Raw genomic sequence first — 25,549 nt, forward strand, 5'->3', positions numbered from 1 at the left:
TGCATTGTGTTGTGTGACAAACTGCACATTTTAGAGTAGCCTTTTATTGTTCCCAGCACAAGGTGCATCTGTGCAATGATCATGCTGTTTAATAAGCTTCTTGATATGCCACACTTGTGAGGTGGATGGATTATCCTGACAATGGATAAATTTCGCACAAACAGGGATTTAAACATTTGAGAGAAAAAAAGCTTTTTATGCTCATTGAAAATTTTGTGAGGGTAGCCTCATGATATTTCTCAATATTGGCCTCCATTAATTTGATATTTGAGGGATATAAAATAAAAGTGAACTATACCTGACAAGTATGAGTGGTTTAGGTTAATTTCCCATACTTTGTAGGCTCCGCCTGTCAAGCAGCAAAGGGCGCATTTGCCAATGTACTGTTGGCTGATAATGTTTACTTTGCGAGCTACGGTAGAAACTTTTTGTACAGTTAGCTAAACATAGTGTTGGCTATGCCAGCAACATTCATTTTAAATATGTCTTTCAATGGAAGAGATTTATTGTTGAGATTTTCAGTTTCTCTGATATAAATCAACAAATCCATATACGCAGCCTCGTCTCATAGACCAGACGTAACAGTAAAAGTAAATCGGGACTGTAAAAATAGTATGATTGATATGTTATGTTTGACATGGTTAAATATGACAGAAGGTTACGTCTAGCAATCAAAGGTTGCATATTGAAATCTCATGGACAACTTTAGCATTTAGCTAAATAGCTACTTTACAACTACATAGCATGTTAGCTAACCCTTCCCCTAACCTTTTCCCTTTTAGCTAACCCTTTCCCTAACCTTAACCCTTTATACTAACACCTAGCCTAGTTAATGTTAGCCAGCTAGCTAACGTCAGCGTGAGCTAACGTTAGCCACAACAAACTGTAATTAGTAAAATGTCATATGTTTAGCAAAATTGTAACATTTGTAGCTTTAGCAAATTCATAACATATCATACAAATTGTAATTCGTAACATAGTAAGTAATAGATGATGGACATCCACAAAAAAATACCATATATCATAGTAGATGGAGAGTATTGGATTTACATACAGAATAATACTAAATGCTCTGTGACCAGGTTGCAGCCAGCACTGCATGGTTTTATTTCTAGGAACACAAGTTAAAAAATACATATATATTATGAATACAACAAATACAAAAAACAGAAATATACAAACAAGAGTACATAAACCTAACAGACAGGGGTATTACATATCAAGATTTATTTTAAATTTGTTAAATACTTTTATGGTGCGTAATGCTTTTTGTTTTTACATTTACTGATCATTTCAAAATAATATTTAAATTATATCTTAAATAATGTGAAGAGGGGTTTGTTCTCAAACCCACTTCATGTTATGGATAAATAGTCTCCCATGAAAGATAAACAAATTAACAATGAAAGTTAAATCAGGGTACATATCATTTGGATCGAAATAAAACATAAACATCAGAGTCTCTCAAATTAACATTTAATAGTCGTTTCTTTTCAAATAAAATATTCTAGGAACACAAATCGTGATGAGGAAAACTCAGAGCCGGGTCACGTGTGTCTATATCTATTCAGATGCGCTAGGCGGGGTCTGTCCTGCCAACTGCAGTCTAATCTAACGTGAACGTAGCATGCGTGACTGCAGACAGTTTAAAGACAACAAAAAAATCTAAATCCTTGATAGACAAGGGTCTTTACTAAATGAACGTATGATTGTTGTTACAATGTATCGTCTTTGTAAAGATATGTTGTTTACATTGACAGAGTGATAGTCAGGCGTCACAGTATTCGCATTATGCATCCAATCCCTAGGATCGACGGGGACATTTTTGACTGTATCCAACGAGGGAACATTGATCAGTGTGCACATTTCATTCAACATGATCGATCTATCCTCAAAGAGAAAGGTACGTTTATAGGCCTGCCTATGCATTTTTGTAGTATGCATTAGCCAACCATTTACTGTGCACACATTTGGGGAATGAATGCTATTTTCGATTTTTTTATTAATCCAAAAGCCTACCACATTGCAGAAGAGCATTTGTGGAAACCAAGACTGTTCTCAGGACAGACCTGGTAGCTAGATATTTTCGCTTCGGAGACAATTTCGACAAACCCAACCCTTTTCATGCGCAGCCGGCTATTCAAGTATATGTATCCCCGTGGAGCGGTTCGTACATAACATTGTCCATTCAGGATGCAAAGGTGTCTCTTTCCTCTTTAACTCGATTTAATGGCGAGAAGAAAACAGTGAAATACGCATACTGTATTTATGAAACACCATGCTACAATGCTTGTCCCGGATGTCGCATACTGTGTTCTTTCAATCAGGTTGCAGCGGTCCGGTTTTTTTCAACCCTGGGGTGTAATCATTAGTCCTAACAGTACCGCTTTGCTACTAAAACAGAGGAAGACCCGAAACATTATAAAAGACTCCAGCCACCCAAGCCATAGACCTTCACTTTGGTACCGTCCGGTAAACGGTACCGGAGCATCAGCTCTGGGGCCAACAAGCTCTGAGACAGCTTCTACCCCCAAGCCATGCTGTGCTGTTGTCTTAGGTCTCTCTTTATGTAGATTTGTGGTGTCATTTGTCATGATCTGTGTTTTGTCCTATATTTAAATGTTTAATCCCAGCCCCCATCCCCTTCATTGTAAATAAGAATGTGTTCGTAATTGATTTGACTTAATTGAATTGACCATTTTTACCAGAGGTGGACTTAAGGATGATCAATGGAAACAGGCTGCACTTATTTAAATATGGTATCTGTTATATATATATATATATATATTTTTATATATATAAATAGATACCATATATATATATATAAAAACAGATACCATATATATATAAAAACAGATACCATATTTAAATAAGTATTCAGACCCCTTGCTATGACTCCAAATTGAGCTAATGATATATATGTAATCAATATGTAATCAATATATAATCAAGATATATATATATATATATATATATATATATATATATATATATAAATATATATATATAAATTAGCAAACAATGCTAAACCCATTTTCACTTTATCAATATGGGGTATTGTGTGTAGATTGATCAGGATTTTTTTCCAATCAATTTTAGAATAAGATAACTATGCACTGTATATACAGTGCCTTGCGAAAGTATTCGGCCCCCTTGAACTTTGCGACCTTTTGCCACATTTCAGGCTTCAAACATAAAGATATAAAACTGTATTTTTTTGTGAAGAATCAACAACAAGTGGGACACAATCATGAAGTGGAACGACATTTCAAACTTTTTTAACAAACCAAAAACTGTAAAATTGGGCGTGCAAAATTATTCAGCCCCCTTAAGTTAATACTTTGTAGCGCCACCTTTTGCTGCGATTACAGCTGTAAGTCGCTTGGGGTATGTCTCTATCAGTTTTGCACATCGAGAGACTGAAATTCTTTCCCATTCCTCCTTGCAAAACAGCTCGAGCTCAGTGAGGTTGGATGGAGAGCATTTGTGAACAGCAGTTTTCAGTTCTTTCCACAGATTCTCGATTGGATTCAGGTCTGGACTTTGACTTGGCCATTCTAACACCTGGATATGTTTATTTTTGAACCATTCCATTGTAGATTTTGCTTTATGTTTTGGATCATTGTCTTGTTGGAAGACAAATCTCCGTCCCAGTCTCAGGTCTTTTGCAGACTCCATCATGTTTTCTTCCAGAATGGTCCTGTATTTGGCTCCATCCATCTTCCCATTAATTGTAACCATCTTCCCTGTCCCTGCTGAAGAAAAGCAGGCCCAAACCATGATGCTGCCACCACCATGTTTGACATTGGGGATGATGTGTTCAGGGTGATTGACTGTGTTGCTTTTACGCCAAACATAATGTTTTGCATTGTTGCCGAAAAGTTCAATTTTGGTATCATCTGACCAGAGCACCTTCTTCCACATGTTTGGTGTGTCTCCCAGGTGGCTTGTGGCAAACTTTAAACGACACTTTTTATGGATATCTTTAAGAAATGGCTTTCTTCTTGCCACTCTTCCATAAAGGCCAGATTTGTGCAATATACGACTGATTCTTGTCCTATGGACAGAGTCTCCCACCTCAGCTGTAGATCTCTGCAGTTCATCCAGAGTGATCATGGGCCTCTTGGCTGCATCTCTGATCAGTCTTCTCCTTGTATGAGCTGAAAGTTTAGAGGGACGGCCAGGTCTTGGTAGATTTGCAGTGGTCTGATACTCCTTCCATTTCAATATTATCGCTTGCACAGTGCTCCTTGGGCTGTTTAAAGCTTGGGAAATCTTTTTGTATCCAAATCCGGCTTTAAACTTCTTCACAACAGTATCTCGGACCTGCCTGGTGTGTTCCTTGTTCTTCATGATGCCCTCTGCGCTTTTAACGGACCTCTGAGACTATCACAGTGCAGGTGCATTTATACGGAGACTTGATTACACACAGGTGGATTGTATTTATCATCATTAGTCATTTAGGTCAACATTGGATCATTCAGAGATCCTCACTGAACTTCTGGAGAGAGTTTGTTGTACTGAAAGTAAAGGGGCTGAATAATTTTGCACACCCAATTTTTCAGTTTCTGATTTGTTAAAAAAGTTTGAAATATCCAATAAATGTCATTCCACTTCATGATTGTGTCCCACTTGTTGTTGATTCTTCACAAAAAAATACAGTTTTATATCTTTATGTTTGAAGCCTGAAATGTGGCAAAAGTTCGCAAAGTTCAAGGGGGCCGAATACTTTCGCAAGGCACTGTACAATGCCTTCAGAAAGTATTTACACCCCTTGACTTTTTTCACAAAAAATTACAATTAAATCCATTTTAATCCGACCTTGTAACACAACAAATTGTGTTCCTATTGTAACAGTATAACTTTAAATCGTCCCCTTTTAACCGTCCCCTCGCCCATACCTAGGCGCGAACCAGGGACCCTCTGCACACATCAACGATCTATACAAAATAATGTAATGTGGAAGAAAAATTCTAACTTTTTTGTTAAAAAAAAATATATATACATGCATACATACACACTATATTTTGATTACATAAGTACTCAAGCCCTGAGTCTATACATGTTACAATCACCTTTTGCAGTGATTACAGCTGTGAGTATTTCTGGGTAAATCTCTAAGAGCTTTGCACACCTGGATTGTACAATATTTGCACATTATTCTTTTAAAACCCCTTTAAGCTCTGTGAAGTTGGTTGCTGATAATTGCTTGACAGCCATTTTAAAGTCTTGCAATAGATCTTCAAGCCAATGTAAACTGTATCTTGGCCACTCAGGAACATTCAATGTTGTCTTGGTAAGCAACTCCAGCATATATTTGGCCTTGCGTTTTAGATTATTGTCCAGCTGAAAGGTGAATTTCTCTACTAGTGTCTGTTGGAAAGCATACTGAACCAGATTTTCTAGGATTTTGCCTGTGCTTACCTCTATTCTGTTTATTTTTATCCCCCAAAATATTATAGTCCTTGCCAACATCAAGCACACCCAGAACATGATGCAGCCACCACCATGCTTGAAAATATGAAGAATTGCACTGTGATGTGTTGGATTTGACCAAAATATACGCTTTGTATTAATTTTTGGAATATATATACTTCTTGTCACCCTGTCATTTAGGCTATTATTGTGGAGTAACTACAATGTTGTTGGTTCTAAGCTGACATATGGAATTGTTTTAAGAAGGTCATACCATGGATCATTTAGCTATTTGATTTGGAATTGTGGGACCCCTTTAGGTATCAAAAATATATATTTAAAAACAATAAAAGTTAAAATGTACAATTTGGCCTTTACTACTACAGTATAGCCCATAGAACTACATTGAATAACACATTCATTAAAAAAGACAGTCACAAAACTACCGACGTACTTCCATTCATTTATATGGGTTACCTTTAAACGAGTCCCGTGTCATTTTGGGAGGGGGGGGGGGCTCATAGAGCAAAACATGTTCGTGAGATTCACCCCTTTCTAGAGAAACTTCAGAGTGTTTTCTATCCAATACTAATAATAATATGTTATTATATTAGCATCTGGGACAGAGTAGGTGCACTATTCATCCGAAAGTGAAAATGCTGCCCCCTATCCCAAAAAGGTTAAACACGGTTTCCCATTCTTGTTCAGTGAACCATAAACAATTAATGAACATGCACCAGTGGAACGGTCGTTAAGACACTAACAGCTTACAGATGGTATGCAATTAAGATCACAGTTATGAAAACTTAGGACACTAAAAGAGGCCTTTCTACCGACTCTGGAAAAACACCAAAAGAAAGATGGCCAGGGTCCCTGCTCATCTGCGTGAACGTGCCTTAGGCATGCTGCAAGGAGGCATGAGGACTGCAGATGTGGCCAGGGAAATAAATCGCAATGTCCGTACTGTGAGACGCCTAAGACCGCACTACAGGGAGACAGGACGGACAGCTGATCGTGCTTGCAGTGGCAGACCATGTGTAACAACACCTGCATAGGATCGGTACATCCGAACATCACACCTGCCGGACAAGTACAGGATGGCTACAACTGCCTGAGTTACACAAGGAACGCGCAATCCCTGCATCAGTGCTCAGACTGTCTGCAATAGGCTGAGAGAGGCTGGACTGAGGGCTTGTAGGCCTGTTGTAAGGCAGGTCCTCACCAAACATCACAGGCAAATCTAGTGCCTCCATGAGGAGGAGATGCACTGCAGTACTTAATTCAGCTGGTGGCCACACCAGATACTGACTGTTACTTTTGATTTTGACCCCCCTTTGTTCAGGGAACAGTATTCCATTTCTGTTAGTCACATGTCTGTGGAACTTGTTCAGTTTATGTCTCAGTTGTTGAATCTTATGTTCATTCAAATACTTACAAATGTTAAGTTTGCTGAAAATAAACGCAGTTGACGGTGAGAGGACGTTTCTTTATACAGTTGAAGTCAGAAGTGTATATACACAAACTCGTTTTTAACCACTCCCCAAATTTCTTGTTAACAAACTATAGTTTTGGCAAGTCAGTTAGGACATCTGGTAATTTTTCCAACAATTGTTTACAGACAGATTATTTCACTTATAATTCACAATTCCAGTGGGTCAAAAGTTTACAATACACTAAGTTGACTGTGCCTTTAAACAGCTTGGAAAAGTCCCGAAAATTATGTCATGGATTTAGAAGCTTCTGATAGGCTAATTGACATAATTTGAGTCAATTGAAGGTGTACCAGTGGATGTATTTCAAGACCTACATTGAAACTCAGTGCCTCTTCGCTTGACATCATGGGAAAATCAAAAGAAATCAGCCAAGACCTTGGCTCTCGACCCCACCCTGTACAACTGGGTCCTGGACTTTGACTGGCCTCCCTCCGCTGATCCTTAACACTGGGGCCCCACAAGGGTGCGTTCTCAGCCCTCTCCTGTACTCCCTGTTCACCCATGACTGCGTGGCCATGCACGCCTCCAACTTAATCATCAAGTTTGCAGATGACACTACAGTGGTAGGCTTGATTACCAACAACAACGAGACGGTCTACATGGAGGAGATGAGGGCCCTTGGAGTGCGGTGTCAGGAAAATACTCACACAACATCAACAAAACAAAGGAGATGATCGTGGACTTCAGGACACAGCAGAGGGAGCACCCCACCTATCCACATCGACGGGACAGTAGTGGAGAAGGTGGAACGTTTTAAGTTCCTCGGCGTACACATCACGGACAAACTGAAATGGTGTATCGCCGCCTGGTATTGTAACTTCTCCGCCCACAACCGTAAGGCTCTCCAGAGGGTAGTGAGGTCTGCACAAAGCATCACCGGGGGCAAACTACCTGCCCTCCAGGACACCTACACCACCCGATGTCACAGGAAGGCCAAAAAGATCATCAAGGACAACAAAAACCCAAGAAGGCGCGGTCAGTACAGGTGCATCAAAGCTTGGGACCGAGAGACTGAAAAATAGTTTCTATTTCAAGGCCATCAGACTGTTAAACAGCCGTCACTAACATTGAGTGGCTGCTGTCAACCAGGGGTGAAAATACAGACTGCTGCAACTTGATTTGCTTAACGCGGTACTTGGCTTAACGCGGTACGCGACATCCGGGACTAGCAATAGCCACTCTAGCATGGTAGTGGAAAATGGTGTTCCATAAAGAATGTATGCATATTTTTTTCATTTTCTCCCGCCTTCTTCAGTTAAGGAGGAAACCGACTTTGGGCTAACCACACTATTCTAAGGCCACATCCGGGTACTGTGCCTAAATTATCATATCGTTATTCTCGGGAATTTGTTGTTAACTTCTATAAGTAAATGCTGAATAATAAGTATGTCAGAGGTGATCATACTGAGATAATTGTTGTCGGAGCTTTTCCAGAAGCCTTTTTCACACAGCTATCTCTTTGCAGCAACAAACATGCATGAGCAAATTGCTTTGTTACAGGCAGCAGATATTGATACATATGTATATGTGTACATACACTGCTCAAAAAAATAAAGGGAACACTTAAACAACACAATGTCAATCACACTTCTGTGAAATCAAACTGTCCACATAGGAAGCAACACTGATTGACAATAAATTTCACATGCTGTTGTGCAAATGGAATAGACAACAGGTGGAAATTATAGGCAATTAGCAAGACACCCCAATAAAGGAGTGGTTCTGCAGGTGGTGACCAAAGACCACTTCTCAGTTCCTATGCTTCCTGGCTGATATTTTGGTGACTTTTGAATGCTGGCGGTGCTTTCACTCTAGTGGTAGCATGAGGCGGAGTCTACAACCCACACAAGTGGCTCAGGTAGTGCAGCTCATCCAGGATGGCACATCAATGTGAGCTGTGGCAAGAAGGTTTGCTGTGTCTGTCAGCGTAGTGTCCAGAGCATGGAGGCGCTACCAGGAGACAGGCCAATACATCAGGAGACGTGGAGGAGGCCGTAGGAGGACAACAACCCAGCAGCAGGACCGCTACCTCTGCCTTTGTGCAAGGAGGAGCAGGAGGAGCACTGCCAGAGGCCTGCAAAATGACCTCCAGCAGGCCACAAATGTGCATGTGTCTGCTCAAATGGTCAGAAACAGACTCCATGAGGGTGGTATGAGGGCCCGACGTCCACAGGTGGGGGTTGTGCTTACAGCCCAACACCGTGCAGGACGTTTGGCATTTGCCAGAGAACACCAAGATTGGCAAATTCGCCACTGACGCCCTGTGCTCTTCACAGATGAAAGCAGGTTCACACTGAGCACATGTGACAGAGTCTGGAGACGCCGTGGAGAACGTTCTGCTGCCTGCAACATCCTCCAGCATGACCGGTTTGGTGGTGGGTCAGTCATGGTGTGGGGTGGCATTTCTTTGGGGGCAGCACAGCCCTCCATGTGCTCGCCAGAGGTAGCCTGACTGCCATTAGGTACCAAGATGAGATCCTCAGACCCCTTGTGAGACCATATGCGGGTGCGGTTGGCCCTGGGTTCCTCCTAATGCAAGACAATGCTAGACCTCATGTGACTGGAGTGTGTCAGCAGTTCCTGCAAGAGGAAGGCATTGATGCTATGGACTGGCCCGCCCGTTCCCCAGACCTGAATCCAATTGAGCACATCTGGGACATCATGTCTCGCTCCATCCACCAACGCCACGTTGCACCACAGACTGTCCAGGAGTTGATGGATGCTTTAGTCCAGGTCTGGGAGGAGATCCCTCAGGAGACCATCCGCCACCTCATCAGGAGCATGCCCAGGCATTGTAGGGAGGTCATACAGGCACGTGGAGGCCACACACACTACTGAGCCTCATTTTGACTTGTTTTAAGGCCATTACATCAAAGTTGGATCAGCCTGTAGTGTGGTTTTCCACTTTAATTTTGAGTGTGACTCCAAATCCTGACCCCCATAGGTTGATACATTTGATTTCCATTGATAATTTGTGTGTGATTTTGTTGTCAGCACATTCAACTATGTAAAGAAAAAAGTATTTAATAAGAATATTTCATTCATTCAGATCTAGGATGTGTTATTTTAGTGTTTGCTTTATTTTTTTGAGCTGTGTTTGTGTGTGTGTGTGTGTGTGGTTGTCACACACACACACACAATCTTACCATCTTATCACCACTACTGGCCATATTCCACCTGGTTTAAAATCATACAAAATTTAAGGTCCAGCATTCCATCACAGTTCCAGAATGCATCACCACTCACTGTTCTTAGATGACTGCTGAAAGCTGACTGCTGATGTCTCTTGTTGGGATTTTGTCATGTCTAGTTTAACTACTCATCTCAGATCATTGATTATCAGTCTATCCTTTCAGACAGACCTCCTGTGACAGTATGGCAGGAAGTCACAGCAGCTAAAAAGACCGTGGTATAGAGACAATAGTAGACCTACTGCTCTTTGGGTGGTTAGGTTGGAAGTGACTAAGTAATAAAATAAATGTGATCATTTACAATTAGAGCACCCTAATCATCTTTGTGTGTCGGTCTGTATCTGCGTCTGTGTGTAGGCTGGGGTGGTTTCACTCCTCTCCACTTTGCGGCCCTCCAAGGTAACCGTTGGATAGTTAACCTGTTGCTAAGCAATGGAGCTGACCCCAACCTGACCTGTGATGCAGGAATGACGGCCTTCCATTTAGCCTGCAGGTCAGTAACACTACCTGTCTACTACCACGTCAGTATCTGCAGATTTTAATGGATTGAATAGGTCCCCCTATCCAGTCCTATTAGATCTATGGAAAGGGACTAGGGGAAGAGTGTTTGGCCCCTGGAGCATCTAGAAATGCCCCTGTCTCTCCCTCTTCTCCCTGAAATGTGTACTTGTACACTCCCCCTTATTGATGTGAAAGGAATGGACCTGTGTAAGAAATATGGTGGAACCTCCCTCCAGCCTGTGCTTACATCAGTCCAATGCTTTGAAATCCTTGAGGGGGAGTGATCAAGTGCAAATCAAATTGTATTGGTCGCATACACATATTTAGCGGGTGTAGCGAAAAGCTTGTGTTCCTAGCACTAGTAAAAAATTAATTGTACTATTAATGCTAGTAATTATTATTGACTGTAATGTCTGTGTCTCTCCAGGCATGGTAATGTACATGTGATGCACCAGATTATGCAGCATGGAGCTGATCTACGCATAGTAGACCATCAGGGAAAAACCGCCCTACACCATGGAGTGTCTGGAGGCAACATGTAAGGACACACACACACACACACACACACACACACACAGCTACATAATATTACACGTGTGTGTGTGTGTATACAGTGGGGCAAAAGAAATATTTAGTCAGCCACCAATTGTGCAAGTTCTCCCACTTAAAAAGATGACAGGCCTGTAATTTTCATCATAGGTACACTTCAACTATGACAGACAAAATGAGAGAAAATAAAAATAAAAATCACATTGTAGGATTTTTTATTTATTTATTTGCAAATTATGGTGGAAAATAAGTATTTGGTCACCTACAAACAAGCAAGATTTTTGGCTCTCACAGACCTGTAACTTCTTTAACTTCTCACAGACCTGTTCTTCTTTAAGAGGTTCCTCTGTCCTCCACTAGTTACCTGTATTAATGGCACCTGTTTGAACTTGTTATCAGTATAAAAGACACCTGTCCACAACCTCAAACAGTCACACTCCAAACTCCACTATGGCCAAGACCAAAGAGCTGTCAAAGGACACCAGAAACAAAATTGTAGACCTGCACCAGGCTGGGAAGACTGAATCTGCAATAGGTAAGCAGCTTGGTTTGAAGAAATCAACTGTGGGAGCAATTATTAGGAAATGGAAGACATACAAGACCACTGATAATCTCCCTCGATCTGGGGCTCCACGCAAGATCTCACCCCGTGGGGTCAAAATGATCACAAGAACGGTGAGCAAAAATCCCAGAACCACACGGGGGACCTAGTGAATGACCTGCAGAGAGCTGGGACCAAAGTAACAAAGCCTACCATCAGTAACACACTACGCTGCCAGGGACTCAAATCCTGCAGTGCCAGACGTGTCCCCCTGCTTAAGCCAGTACATGTCCAGGCCTGTCTGAGCATTTGGATGATCCAGAAGAAGATTGGGAGAATGTCATATGGTCAGATGAAACCAAAATAGAACTTTTTGGTAAAAACTCAACTCGTCGTGTTTGGAGGACAAAGAATGCTGAGTTGCATCCAAAGAACACCATACCTACTGTGAAGCATGGGAGTGGAAACATCATGCTTTGGGGCTGTTTTTCTGCAAAGGGACCAGGATGACTGATCCGTGTATCGTGAGATTTTGAGTGAAAACCTCCTTGGTTTGAGGGTATTGAAGATGAAACGTGCCTGGGTCTTTCAGCATTACAATGATCCCCAACACATCGCCCGGGCAACGAAGGAGCGGCTTCGTAAGAAGCATTTGAAGGTCCTGGAGTGGCCTAGCCAGTCTCCAGATCTCAACCCCATAGAAAATCTTTGGAGGGAGTTGAAAGTCCGTGTTGCCCAGCAACAGCCCCAAAACATCACTGCTCTAGAGGAGATCTGCATGGAGGAATGGGCCAAAATACCAGCAACAGTGTGTGAAAACCTTGTGAAGACTTACAGAAAACATTTGACCTCTGTCATTGCCAACAAAGGGTATATAACAAAGTATTGAGAAACTTTTGTTATTGACCAAATACAATATTTCCCACCATAATTTGCAAATAAATTCATAAACAAATCCTACAATGTGATTTTTCTGGATGTTTTTTCTCATTTTGTCTGTCATAGTTGAAGTGTACCTATGATGAAAATTACAGGCCTCTCTCATATTTTTAAGTGGGAGAACTTGCACAATTGGTGGCTGACTAAATACTTTTTTGCCCCACTGAATGAATGAATATATATATATTATATATATATATATATATATATAACTCAGCAAAAAAAGAAACCTTCTCTCACTGTCAACTGTTTATTTTCAGCAAACTTAACATGTGTAAATATTTGTATGAACATAACAAGATTCAACAACTGAGACATAAACTGAACAAGTTCCACAGACATGTGACTAACAGAAATGGAATAGTGTGTCCTTGAACAAAGGGGGGGGGATCAAAATCAAAAGTAACAGTCAGTATCTGGTGTGGCCACCAGCTGCATTAAGTACTGCAGTGCTTCTCCTCGTGGACTGCACCAGATTTGCCCGTTCTTGCTGTGAGATGTTACCCCACTCTTCCACCAAGACACCTGTAAGTTCCCGGACAATTCTGGGGTGAATGGCCCTAGCCCTCACCCTCCGATGCAACAGGTCCCAGACGTGCTCAATGGGATTGAGATCCGGGCTCTTCGCTGGCCATGGCAGAACACTGACATTCCTTATTTGCAGGAAATCACACACAGAACGAGCAGTATGGCTGGTGGCATTGTCATGCTGGAGGGTCATGTCAGGATGAGCCTGCAGGAAGGGTACCACATGAGGGAGGAGGTTGTCTTCCTTGTAATGCACAGCATTGAGATTGCCTGCAATGACAACAAGCTCAGTCCATTGATGCTGTGACACACCACCCCAGACCATGATGGACCTTCGATCCTGCTCCAGAGTACAGGCCTCGGTGTAACGCTCATTCCTTTGACGATAAACGTGAATCCAACCATCACCCCTGGTGAGACAAAACCGCAACTTGTTTTCAATTTTAAACTTTTTTTTTTCAATGACTGGATGGGAACAGTGGGTTTAACTGCCTTGTTCAGGGGCAGAACTACAGATTTCTACCTTGTCTGCTCGGGGATTTTATCTTGCAACCTTTCGGTTACTAGTCCAACGTTCTAACCACTCTAATCACCCCTGGTGAGACAAAACCGCGACTCGTCAGTGAAGAGCATTTTTTTGCCAGTCCTGTCTGGTTCAGTAACGGTGAAATACATCCACAGGTACACATCATTTTCTGGATTTTTCCAAGCTGTTTAAAGGCACAGTCAACTTAGTGTATACAAACTAGTGACCCACTGGAATTGTGATACAGTGAATTATAAGTGAAATAATCTGTCTGTAAACAATTGTTGGAAAAATTACTTGTGTCATGCACAAAGTGATGTCCTAACCGACTTGCCAAATCTATGGTTTGTTAACAAGAAATTTGGGGAGTGGTTGAAAAACGAGTTTTAATGACTCCAACATACGTGTATGTAAACTTCCGACTTCAACTGTATGTGAACCTTTTGAAATTATCTGGATTTCTACATAAATTGGTCATGAAATTCTGGATTTCTACATAAATTGGTCATGAAATTAGATCTGATCTTCATCTAAATCACAACAACAGACAAACACAGTCTGCTTAAACTAAAAACACACAGGTGATTGTATTTTTCTTGTCTATATTGGAACACATAATTTAAACATTCACAGTGTAGGTTGGAAGAAGTATGTGAACCCCTAGGCTAATAACTTCTCCAAAACCTAATTGGAGTCAGGAGTCAGCTAATGTGGAGTCCAATGAATGAGACGAGATTGAAGATGTTGGTTAGAGCTGCCCTACCCTTTAAAAAACACTCACAAAATGTTGAGTTTGCTCTTCACAAGAAGCTTTGCCTGATGTGAACCATGCCTCGAACGAAAGACATCTCAGAAGACCCGAGATTTAAAAAATTTGACTTGCATAAAGCTGGAAAGGGTTACGAAAGCATCTCTAAAAGTATTGATGTTCATCAGTCCACTTAGGCAAATTGTCTATAAATGGAGAAAGTTCAGCACTGTTGCTACTCTCCCTAGGAGTGGCCGTCCTGCAAAGATGACTGCAAGAGCACAGCGCAGAATGCTCAATGAGGTTAAGAAGAATCCTAGGAGTGTCATCTAAAGACTTACAGAAATCTCTGGAACATGCTAACATCTCTGTTTATGAGTATACGATACGTAAAACACTAAACAAGAATGGTGTTCATGGGAGGACACCACGGAACAAAAGCCACTGCCATCTAAAAAAAAACATTGCTGCACATCTGAAGTTCGAAAAAGAGCATCTGGATGTTCCACAGTGCTACTGGCAAGATATTATGTGGACAGATGGAACAAAAGTTGAGTTGTTTGGAAGGAGCACACCAACATCAACCTCATGCCAACTGTAAAGTATGGTGAAGGGTGTATCATGGTTTGGAGCTGCTTTGCTGCCTCAGGGCCTGGAGAGCTTACTATTGTCGACGGAAAAATGAATTCCCAAGTTTATCAATACATTTTGCAGGATAATGTAAGGCTATATGTCCACCAATTGAAGCTCAACAGAAGTTGGGTGATGCAACAGGACAACGACCCAAAACACAGAAGTAAATCAACTAAATGGCTTCAACAGAAGAAAATAGTCCTTCTGGAGTGGCCCAGTCAGAGTCCTGACCTCAACCTGATTTGAGATGCTGTGGCATGACCTCAAGAGAGCAGTTCACAACAGACATCACAAGAATATTGCTGACTTGAAACAGTTTTGTAAGGCAGAATGGTCCAAAATTCCTCCTGACCATTGTGCAGGTCTGATCCACAACTACAGAATGTTTGGTTGAGGTTATTGCTGCCAAAGGAGGGTCAACCTGTTTATTAAGTCCAAGGTTTTACATACTTTTCCCACTCTGCACTGTGAATGTTTAGTGTTTTCAAAAAGACATGAAAACATATTATTGTTTGAGTTATTAGTTTAAGCAGACTGTCTATTGTTGTGACTTAGATGAAGATCCAATCAAATGTTAAGACCAATTTATGAAGAAGTACAGGTCATTTCAAAGGGTTCACATACTTTTTCTCGAACCACGTATGTATGTGTGTTGTGCATCAGTGACATATGTCACGCCCGCACGCACACACACAAACGCGCACACTTACCCCGCGTCGTGTCTCCTAGTGTTGCGATGCAGTACCTGTGGGAGACGGGAATGTTCAGGTGGTGCGATGGAGACATGTACAATGTCACACCTCTACACCTGGCTGCTGATGCTGGCAACACCGAGGTGATCCGCTACCTGCTCCGAAACAAGGTGAGGTGGACACACTTACTTGCTTGGAGAGTAAGTCTGATGATGACTTCCATGTTCCCCTTCTATTGGGGAGTTTCGCTATGGAGTTTACCTTACAGAGTTAGGTGTGTCACGATATCTCCTTTCTCCTGGAGTGTGCACTCATTCACTACTTCCCACAAATGTAAAATCATTAAATTAGTGAAGGCGGAGGAAAGTGGGAGTTCCACCATATTTCCAGGCAGGTCTGTTCAAGTCAGTCAGAGGTGAACAAGTCCACAACCTATGTAACATACGCTGCTTGCTGAAAGAGCTGGGGCCCGATGGAGCACTCGGCTGCAGTACCCTTCAACTATTTAGGATTGCTGCCTCACTATTTAAAATATGTTTTGTGTGTGTGTGTGTGTGTGTCAGAGGTGTATGGTGGAGACTGTGGATGAGGATGGGTTGACAGCGGTCCATGTGGCATCAGAGAGAGGCTGTATAGAGATGTGTTGGACGCTGCTACAGAGATCAGGCTTCAGGATACTACACTTGAAGACCTACAGCGGACACACGCCTCTGGACCTCTGCAGACAGGGAAGGACATTCAGGTGGGTCGCAATAGCTCTAACCTTTACCTGGGTATTAATTAGGCACAAAACGGAGGACAACAGACAAACAGGGACTTTTATTTTCAGTTGCAAAAAGTTTTTAAACGTTTTCCATTGTGTGACAATTACCACCCAGGAATATATCACACTGTCAACCTCTTCTGTCCCATTGCCATACCACCATCACTTTCTGTGTTGGGGTTGTATTTCCACAGACATCTGCAGCTGGCCAAACTACTGACCCGCTACATGAAGGAGCCACCCTTCAGCAAACCTGACGAGTCCCCAAGTTAGTGCTACGCCTTTAGTCTCTAATGAGGCTGTGATAAGTTTAACTGTAATAAACATTGTGTGCCAACGTATCATGTTCATGTGTATAATTGTTTCTGTGTGTATCCGTGCATGCGTGGATCTTTGTGTGTGTGTGTGTGTGCGTGCGTCCAGTCCTGTACTACTGGACATTATTCTTCCCGTGTCTGATCGGAGGAGTGATTCTGATTATCGCAGCGATGTTGGGCGGCTACGGAGGGATAACGTGCGCCGTCCTCTTCCCTTGGCTGGCCAGGAGTATTTTCTCCCAGTTACACCGCATGACCACCTACCAGAGGTACAGACTGTGTGTCTATGTGCGTGCTAACTGTGTCTTTGTGTATGTCTGCGTTATACATTATATTCATCCATTGTATTGTTCTTTGTTCCATTAACTGTTGTGTTGCAGGTTGGCCAACCCCGTCTACCTAGGGACTATGATAGCTGGACTGTTCCACTCTCTAGTCTGTTTCTACTACAAAATACTGCCGCCTAATATCCTTTATCTTACAGTGATACTGTACTGCCTAATGTACACATACAGTTGAAGTCGGACATTTATATACACCTTAGCCAACTACATTTAAACTCAGTTTTTCACAATTCCAGATATTTAAACATAGTAAAAATTCCCTGTCTTAGGTCAGTTAGGATCACCACTTTATTTTAAGAATGTGAAATGTCAGAATGATAGTAGAGAAAAGGATTTATTTCAGCTTTTATTTCTTTCATCACATTCCCAGTGGGTCAGAAGTTTACATACACTCAATTAGTATTTGGTAGCATTGCCTTTAAATTGTTTAACTTGGGTCAAACATATGCGGGTAGCCTTCCACAAGCTTCCCACAATACGTTGGGTGACATTTGGCCCTTTCCTCCTGACAGAGCTGGTGTAACTGAGTCAGGTTTGGAGGCCTTGCTTGCACACGCTGTTTCAGTTCTGCCCACAAAATTTCTACACGATGAGGTCAGGGCTTTGTGATGGCCACTCCAATACCTTGACTTTGTTGTCCTTAAGCCAATTTCCACAACTTTGAATGTATGCTTGGGTCATTTGTCCATTTGGAAGACCCATTTACGACCAAGCTTTAACTTCCTGACTGATGTCTTGAGATGTTGCTTCAATAATTTTCCTCACTCATGATGCCATCTATTTTGTGAAGTGCACCAGTCCCTCCTGCAACAAAGCACCCCCACAACAAACAGTTCGATTTTTGTTTAATTAGATCAGAGGACATTTCTCCAAAAAGTACAATTTTGTCCCCATGTGCAGTTGCAAACCGTAGTCTGGCTTTTTTTATGGCGGTTTTGGAGCAGTGGCTTCTTCCTTGCTTTGCTGCCTTTCAGGTTATGTCAATATTGGACTCGTTTTACTGTGGACATAGATACTTTTGTTCCGGTTTCCTCCAGCATCTTCACAAGGTCCTTTGCTGTTGTTCTGAGATTGATTTGCACTTTTCGCACCAAAGTAAGTTTATCTCTAGGAGACTGAATGCGTCTCCTTCCTGAGTGGTATGATAGCTGCGTGTTCCCATGGTGATTATACTTGCATACTATTGAACTTGGTACCAAGGATGAACCAGACTTGTGGAGGTCTACTATTTTTTTTCTGAGGTCTTGGCAGATTTTGTTTGATTTAACCATTTCAAACAGAGGCACTGAGTTTGAAGGTAGGCTTTGAAATACATCCACATGTACACCTCCAGTTGACTCAAATTATGTTAATTAGGCTATCAGAAGCATCTAAAGCCATGACATTTTCTGGAGTTTTCCAAGCTGTTTAAAGGCACAGTCAACTTTGTGTATGTAAACTTCTGACCCACTGGAGTTGTGATACAGTGAATAATAAGTGAAACAATCTGTCTGTAAACAATTGTTGGAAAAATTACTTTTCTTCCAAATGGACAATGACCCCCAAGCATTCTTCCAAAGTTGTGGCAAAATGGCTGAAAGACAACAATGTCAAGGTATTGGGAGTGGCCATCACAAAGCCCTGACCTCAATCCCATAGAAAATTTGTGGGCAGAACTGAAAAAGCGTGTGCAAGCAAGGAGGCCTACAAACCTGACTCAGTTACACCAGCTCTGTCAGGAAGAATGGGCCAAAATTAACCCAACTTATTGTGGGAAGCTTGTGGAAGGCTACCCAAGTTAAACAATTTAAAGGCAATGCTACCAAATACTAATTGAGTGTATGTAAATATATATGTGTATAAATATCTACATTGGGGCAAAAAAGTATTTAGTCTGCCACCAATTGTGCAAGTTCTCCCACTTAAAAAGATGAGGCCTATAATTTTCATCATAGGTACACTTCAACTATGACAGACAAAATTAGAAAAATACATCCAGAAAATCACATTGTAGGATTTTTAATTAATTTATTTGCAAATTATGGTGTAAAATAAGTATTTGGTCACCTACAAACAAGCAAGATTTCTGGCTCTCACAGACCTGTAACTTCTTCTTTAAGAGGTTCCTCTGTCCTCCAACTCGTGACCTGTATTAATGGCACCTGTTTGAACTTGTTATCAGTATAAAAGACACCTGTCCACAACCTCAAACAGTCACACTCCAAACTCCACTATGGCCAAGACCAAAGAGCTGTCAAAGGACACCAGAAACAAAATTGTAGACCTGCACCAGGCTGGGAAGACTGAATCTGCAATAGGTAAGCAGCTTGGTTTGAAGAAATCAACTGTGGGGGCAATTATTAGGAAATGGAAGACATACAAGACCACTGATAATATCCCTCGATCTGGGGCTCCACGCAAGATCTCACCCTGTGGGGTCAAAATGATCACAAGAATGGTGACAAAAATCGCAGAACTACACGGGGGGACCTAGTGAATGACCTGCTGAGACCAAAGTAACAAAGCCTACCATCAGTAATACACTACGCCGCCAGGGACTCAAATCCTGCAGTGCCAGACGTGTCCCCCTGCTTAAGCCAGTACATGTCCAGGCCCATCTGAAGTTGGCTAGAGAACATTTGGATGATCCAGAAGAAGATTGGGAGAATGTCATATGGTGAGATGAAACCAAAATAGAACTTTTGGTAAAAACTCAACTCGTCGTGTTTGGAGGACAAGGAATGCTGAGTTGCATCCAAAGAACACCATACCTTCTGTGAACCATGGGGGTGGAAACTTCATGCTTTGGGGCTGTTTTTCTGCAAAGGGACCAGGACGACTGATCCGTATAAAGGAAAGAATGAATGGGGCCATGTATCGTGAGATTTTGAGTGAAATCCTCCTTCCATCAGCAAGGGCATTGAAGATGAAACGTGGCTTGGTCTTTCAGCGTCACAATGATCCCAAACACACCACCCGGGCAACGAAGGAGTGGCTTCGTAAGAATCATTTCAAGGTCCTGGAGTGGACTAGCCAGTCTCCAGATCTCAACCCCATAGAAAATCTTTGGAGGGAGTTGAAAGTCCGTGTTGCCCAGCAACAGCCCCAAAACATCACTGCTCTAGAGGAGATCTGCATGGAGTAATGGGCTAAAATACCAGCAACAGTGTGTGAAAACCTTGTGAAGACTTACAGAAAACATTTGACCTCTGTCATTGCCAACAAAGGGTATATAACAAAGTATTGAGAAACTTTTGTTATTGACCAAATACTTATTTTTCACCCTAATTAGCAAATTAATTAATTAAAAATCCTACAATGTGATTTTCTGGATTTTTTTTTTTCATCTTGTCTGTCATAGTTGAAGTGTACCTATGATGAAAATTACAGGCCTCTCTCATCTTTTTAAGTGGGAGAACTTGCACAATTGGTGGCTGACTAAATACTTTTTTGCCCCAATGTATATAAAAAAATGTGTGGCCTACGTGTAGTATATTGTTGGTTGAGCCTTAACCCGCTGTGACGCTTGTGGGGGGATAGTGTTCTGGGTCATGTGTCGCTGGTCCAGTTCTCTATGGTTTTGGCCATGTTCTGGAAAATTCTAACCCAGGATCCTGGGGAGCTGGGACCGGGAGATGCAGATCCTCGCTTCTCCTCCATAGCCGACCTGCTGGAGAAAAAACAGAATCCTCAGAGGTTCTGCATCTACTGTGAGGTGAGGAGAACCAATCCATTAATCAATGCCTTTTCCCACATCTTTTTTTCATCCATCCTCCATATTCCCGAACAAAACTGTGCATATCCACAGAGAACTACATTTCCTAAATGCTCACCAAACAGCGCCTCGATCCAGTCAGCAGTTTTCTTTATCTAGATTACTCAACTTTGGTAAATGTGTTGAGACAACAAAGGAATCTATGTACCCAGAACTTTCCTGCCACAAAATGTAGTTAACTAAAAATCGTGTTGCAGCAGATTGCCTTGATTTAAAACTTAACTCAACTTGAAAAATAAATCAAAAAATGTTTTACAGTGGTGTTCATCAATAGCAGCAGATGTAATAAGCTGAGTTTTCTGTAAATGTTTTGTTCAAATGTAAAATATATTGTTACTTGTATTTTTTGGAATTGCCAACACTGTCACTTAAAACCAGGGGTTGGAACCAAAAATTACTTTCCAATCGTTTCATTCTGAACAGAACCATCGGTTGCAGTCCAAACACTTAAAAGACAGACCCTCATCCACTTACCCTCGCCTTATGCCCTTGGGGAATCCCCGTCGCCATCTTGGCGGGTGTTCCAAATGATTGGCCAAGCAAGGGAAGTTTGTAACATAAGCCCCTCAGCCCTCGTTTTTAGTCAGCTTTGTGAGTGTACCATTATGTTCACTCCTGGCCTGAAACTCCCCATAATTCAATTCGCAACGATTGTACATCCGCTAAGAAAAGTCCGCGAAAATTTAAAATAAAAAAAATATCAATGGAGAAGTCAACATACAAGAATAAACAAATGCAAATAAGTTAGACATTTTGCTACTACGTAAAAAGTAAATGGTTTTGTTTGGTTATCTTTTGGAAATTGTAGAGATGAAACATTTCCCTTGTTCTGAAGTTCCAGCTAGGCAGGCTAACGTTAGTTAGCTAATTTATTATACAGTAGGCTTATATTAATAATGAAATATTTAATATGTAAACATACACTCATAATTGACTGTAGTGCATATAAAGCACCCACAAGTTACCGGTGGCTGGAAACACAATCATCGCGTAATGAATAAGTGACAAATTTCCAGCCAAAGGTGGCCCATTTAAAAAAATCATTCCTGTCTTTTTCTTTTTTTGGAGAAAAATCAGTATACATACAATAACTATACAGACCATGATAACATATGCTAGGGGGTACAACAGATTATAGAAAGACCTTAAAAGATGCACACATATTGATTGTTTTAACAGCTTTCTTATTAAAATAATGTATAATGGTCTTAATGTACTGCTTGAATTCCTTATAGAGAACAGTTTTTTTATTAGTGAATTTACATTTTTGAATATGAAATTTTGCCATTAGCACAATTAGATTCATAAGGTAAAATTGTTTTTCTTTATCTTTATTATGGTTAAGGAAACCGAGCAGCACATTCTCCCATTAAAAAAACAAAAGTCATCAAGAATATTAACAATTATAAAACCGTGAATATCTTTCCATAATTGTTTTACATGTAGACAATGCCAAAATAAATGTGAAACTGTTTCTGGGTGCTCAACACAAAAGTACAATCAATGTTAATGTATTTTTTGACTTTCTTCAGGTAATGATTCGCTGGGTAATACTTATGGATCATTCTGAAAGGGACCTCCTTTGACCTTGTTAACAAGCAAGTATGTGTGGTAATAACCAGACTTTTTTTACCAACAGATAATGTATTCCATTAACTTGTGACATAAAGGAGGGATACGATATCCCTTTGAAATAAAGCACATATAGATCTGTTGTTCTGAGGGAGCAAGGAGAGAAACATATTTTCCCTATTGGAGAGTCAACTGGATTAAGCAAGGGTAGGTCAGGAAGGTGAGGTCTGGTTACACCTCTAAATAACATGAGAGTTCCAGATGGAATAGCATCAAAGACTATGGCGAACTCTCTAGGTGTTACAGGGATATTGTAACAAGATAAAAATTCCTCATAATTGAGTAACAATCTTTCTGCATTAAAAAGTTAACTCACCAGCAGGATATGATTATTGAACCAGTTGTTAAAAAAATAAAGACTTTCTATACAAAATGTCCTTACTGTTCCAAATGAAATACCTATGAGGGGAAAAATTATGTTTATATATTAACGACCACGCTACGAATACTTGTCTATGAAAAGCAGATCATTTTGCAGGAATCTTATCAATGTTATAGTTAAAGTAACAAAATTGAAGCCACCAAAACGGGAGAAGAAATAATCCAAATTGAAGTAGGATTCTTTACAATTAATCTTAAAAGTATTATTCAAAGTAGGAAAATCTACAACATTTTGTCCACCATATTCATGTGTTCATAACGACAATTTTCCTAATATAATGTGTACGATTTTACCAGGTGAAGTTGAAAAGCACCTGGTCAACCGCTTTACCTATTTTGTTGTCAAGATATAGGGACTCCTTCCTTCTTAGCCCTCCAAGTGTCTACTCCTCAGGCGTCATGCGACGTCAACAGAAATGTCCACTTCATTTGAAGGCTGAGGGGTTAGGGTGTGTCTCAGTGTTTGGACCGAAACCATACTTTTTGGGGGATTCTGTTCCGACCAGAAAAATAAAGTTCTGAATCGGTTCTAACCAAAACATATTAACGGTTTATATCGTTTCTTTCTGTTCATTTTTAAACCTCAAAACTATATTTTTGTACATTTAGCTAGACATTAAATTACTTAACCAATGGATAGAACAGCTTGCTATGTAGCTACATGCGTTGGACAACAAGTGTAGAGTGTGCGAGATGCAACTGAAATTTCGCAGAGCGCACTGGGCATCTTGTTGTTATGACATACATTATCTGAACAAGGCCCATGGAATTATACATGCGGTGGAGTGGCTTCTATGAAGGAACTTTTGAATGTCTGAACTTCAGCGAGTTGGTTTAACTAACGTTGGACTTAGAGAATTCACATAACACGCCTTACCTTTCTGTAGTTAATAAATCCATTGTGAAACGTGGTAACTGTGGTATCTGTAACTAGCATTGAAAAGTAAATCCATTCTTCTAATAAAAAAACATCCCTAATTTTTGAATCATGCTTGTAACGTCAGTAGCTGCCATAGACTATGCTTCCGATGGAGGGTAGAGGCAGGTAACCTACACACTGTTAAAAACGTCCAGCTGGCAGGCAGACACTGGAATAAGTTTGAGTGACAGCAAGGGCTTTGCATAGACTCCTTGTTGCGTTTTTGTGGGACTGAAAAAATAATGCCCAGAACGTTAACCGGTTCCCATGCTTTTAAAATAACTGTTCTGTTATGGAATAGTATAGATCACTTTCGCTCTGGTTCTGTTCCTCAAATTTCGTTATTTTACGGTTTTCAGTTATTTTCCCTGAACCGGTTCCAACCCCTGCTTAAAACAGTTGTTTATGATATGATTTATAGAAGTGCAGATGCGATAAACAAGTCAATCGAACTCGAACATAACCATGGAATTGCCATGGAAACACGTGGGGGAAAGAACCAGTCTCCCCATTGCCCTCCAGCATAATTTGCCTACATTTAGGCATATTTCACTCTTATGTTAAGGCACAAATTGGAGTATAATGCTTGTATAGATGTCAACCCCAACACATGTTCATATCATTACCAATCAACTGCATTGGTTAAAAAAAACAACTGACTACCACCATCCTTTTATACGAACGGGAATTAGCATTTAGTAGTCACTTCTTCTAAATCTGAAAAGGGACATCTTCTACATTTTAATGCACGAAAACAGACACATTTGGATATATAACTTAAATACATAAATCGTGACGGATTTGACATATCCACTTTGCCAGATCAAATGTGCTAAATGTGCACCAATCTGGTCCACGTCTATCCCTTCTCAAGTTAACCACTCAAACAGGAAGTGTTTCTCACTGCTGTTCCCTCTCTTATCTAGTTGTTCCAGCCGGACCATACTAAACACTGCAAATTGTGTGATGTGTGTGTGAGGGATTACGACCACCACTGCCTGTTCCTGAACCGCTGCATTGGTAGGGGAAACCACCGCCTCTTCATCATCTTCATCCTCTCCATGGCCGCAGCACACCTCCTTTTTGTGGCTGCGGCAATTTACCACCTGTATGTGGTGGTGGTGTCCCTTGAGGACCAGTCGTTGGTTAGGGCAGTAGCTGCACAGTTCTGGGTGGTCACATTGACAATAATGAACGCTCTGACAATCCTTTGGGAGGCTTGGCTGTTGACAGAACAGTTTGATGCCATCGCCATGGGGACTACAACCTACTTCAAACCTACCTGCGAGACTCGGCAACGGTCACTAGGACACCGCTGGACAACGGTTCTTACCTTCCTATTGGAGGGAGGAGACGGTTAGATTATGGACAGACGGAGGACAATATCTCCATAGACATTTAGACAATATGCACTCTAAAACCTGTGGTATAATGAAGAACAATGTATATATGAATTCTATATTCCATTCTTGAAACCAACTGGATCATCTGTGACACTGTTAGCATGGTGAGCTAGAGTCTAGGCATTACCTTGGGAAGCTAATACCGCTATTCAACATATAACAAGTGGTGTGTAGACCAGAATTGGTTCTAATAGATCTTAACATTAGAGATTCCTTAGATTGTCTTTGGGGGTGTGGTCATCATCTGTTTAAACTTTATACTTGAACATAGGTATTGAAA

At 41.1% G+C, this 25,549-nt stretch overlaps 1 protein-coding gene across 1 annotated transcript; it reads left to right on the plus strand.

Annotated features, from left to right (window-relative positions):
- Positions 1–1,645: 1,645 nt before the first annotated feature.
- On the plus strand, positions 1,646–25,259 carry LOC135533402 (putative ZDHHC-type palmitoyltransferase 6). The gene is made up of 10 exons (XM_064960739.1): positions 1,646–1,903; positions 10,457–10,592; positions 11,028–11,138; positions 15,794–15,926; positions 16,320–16,498; positions 16,714–16,787; positions 16,943–17,105; positions 17,217–17,302; positions 20,684–20,874; positions 24,793–25,259. The coding sequence occupies exons 1-10, from the start codon at positions 1,792–1,794 to the stop codon at positions 25,225–25,227; spliced, it is 1,620 nt and encodes a 539-aa protein (XP_064816811.1). The 5' UTR covers positions 1,646–1,791; the 3' UTR covers positions 25,228–25,259.
- The last annotated feature ends 290 nt before the right edge of the window (positions 25,260–25,549 follow it).

Source organism: Oncorhynchus masou, unplaced genomic scaffold (genome assembly GCF_036934945.1).
Source record: "Oncorhynchus masou masou isolate Uvic2021 unplaced genomic scaffold, UVic_Omas_1.1 unplaced_scaffold_2360, whole genome shotgun sequence".
Classification (NCBI taxonomy): Eukaryota; Metazoa; Chordata; class Actinopteri; order Salmoniformes; family Salmonidae; genus Oncorhynchus; species Oncorhynchus masou.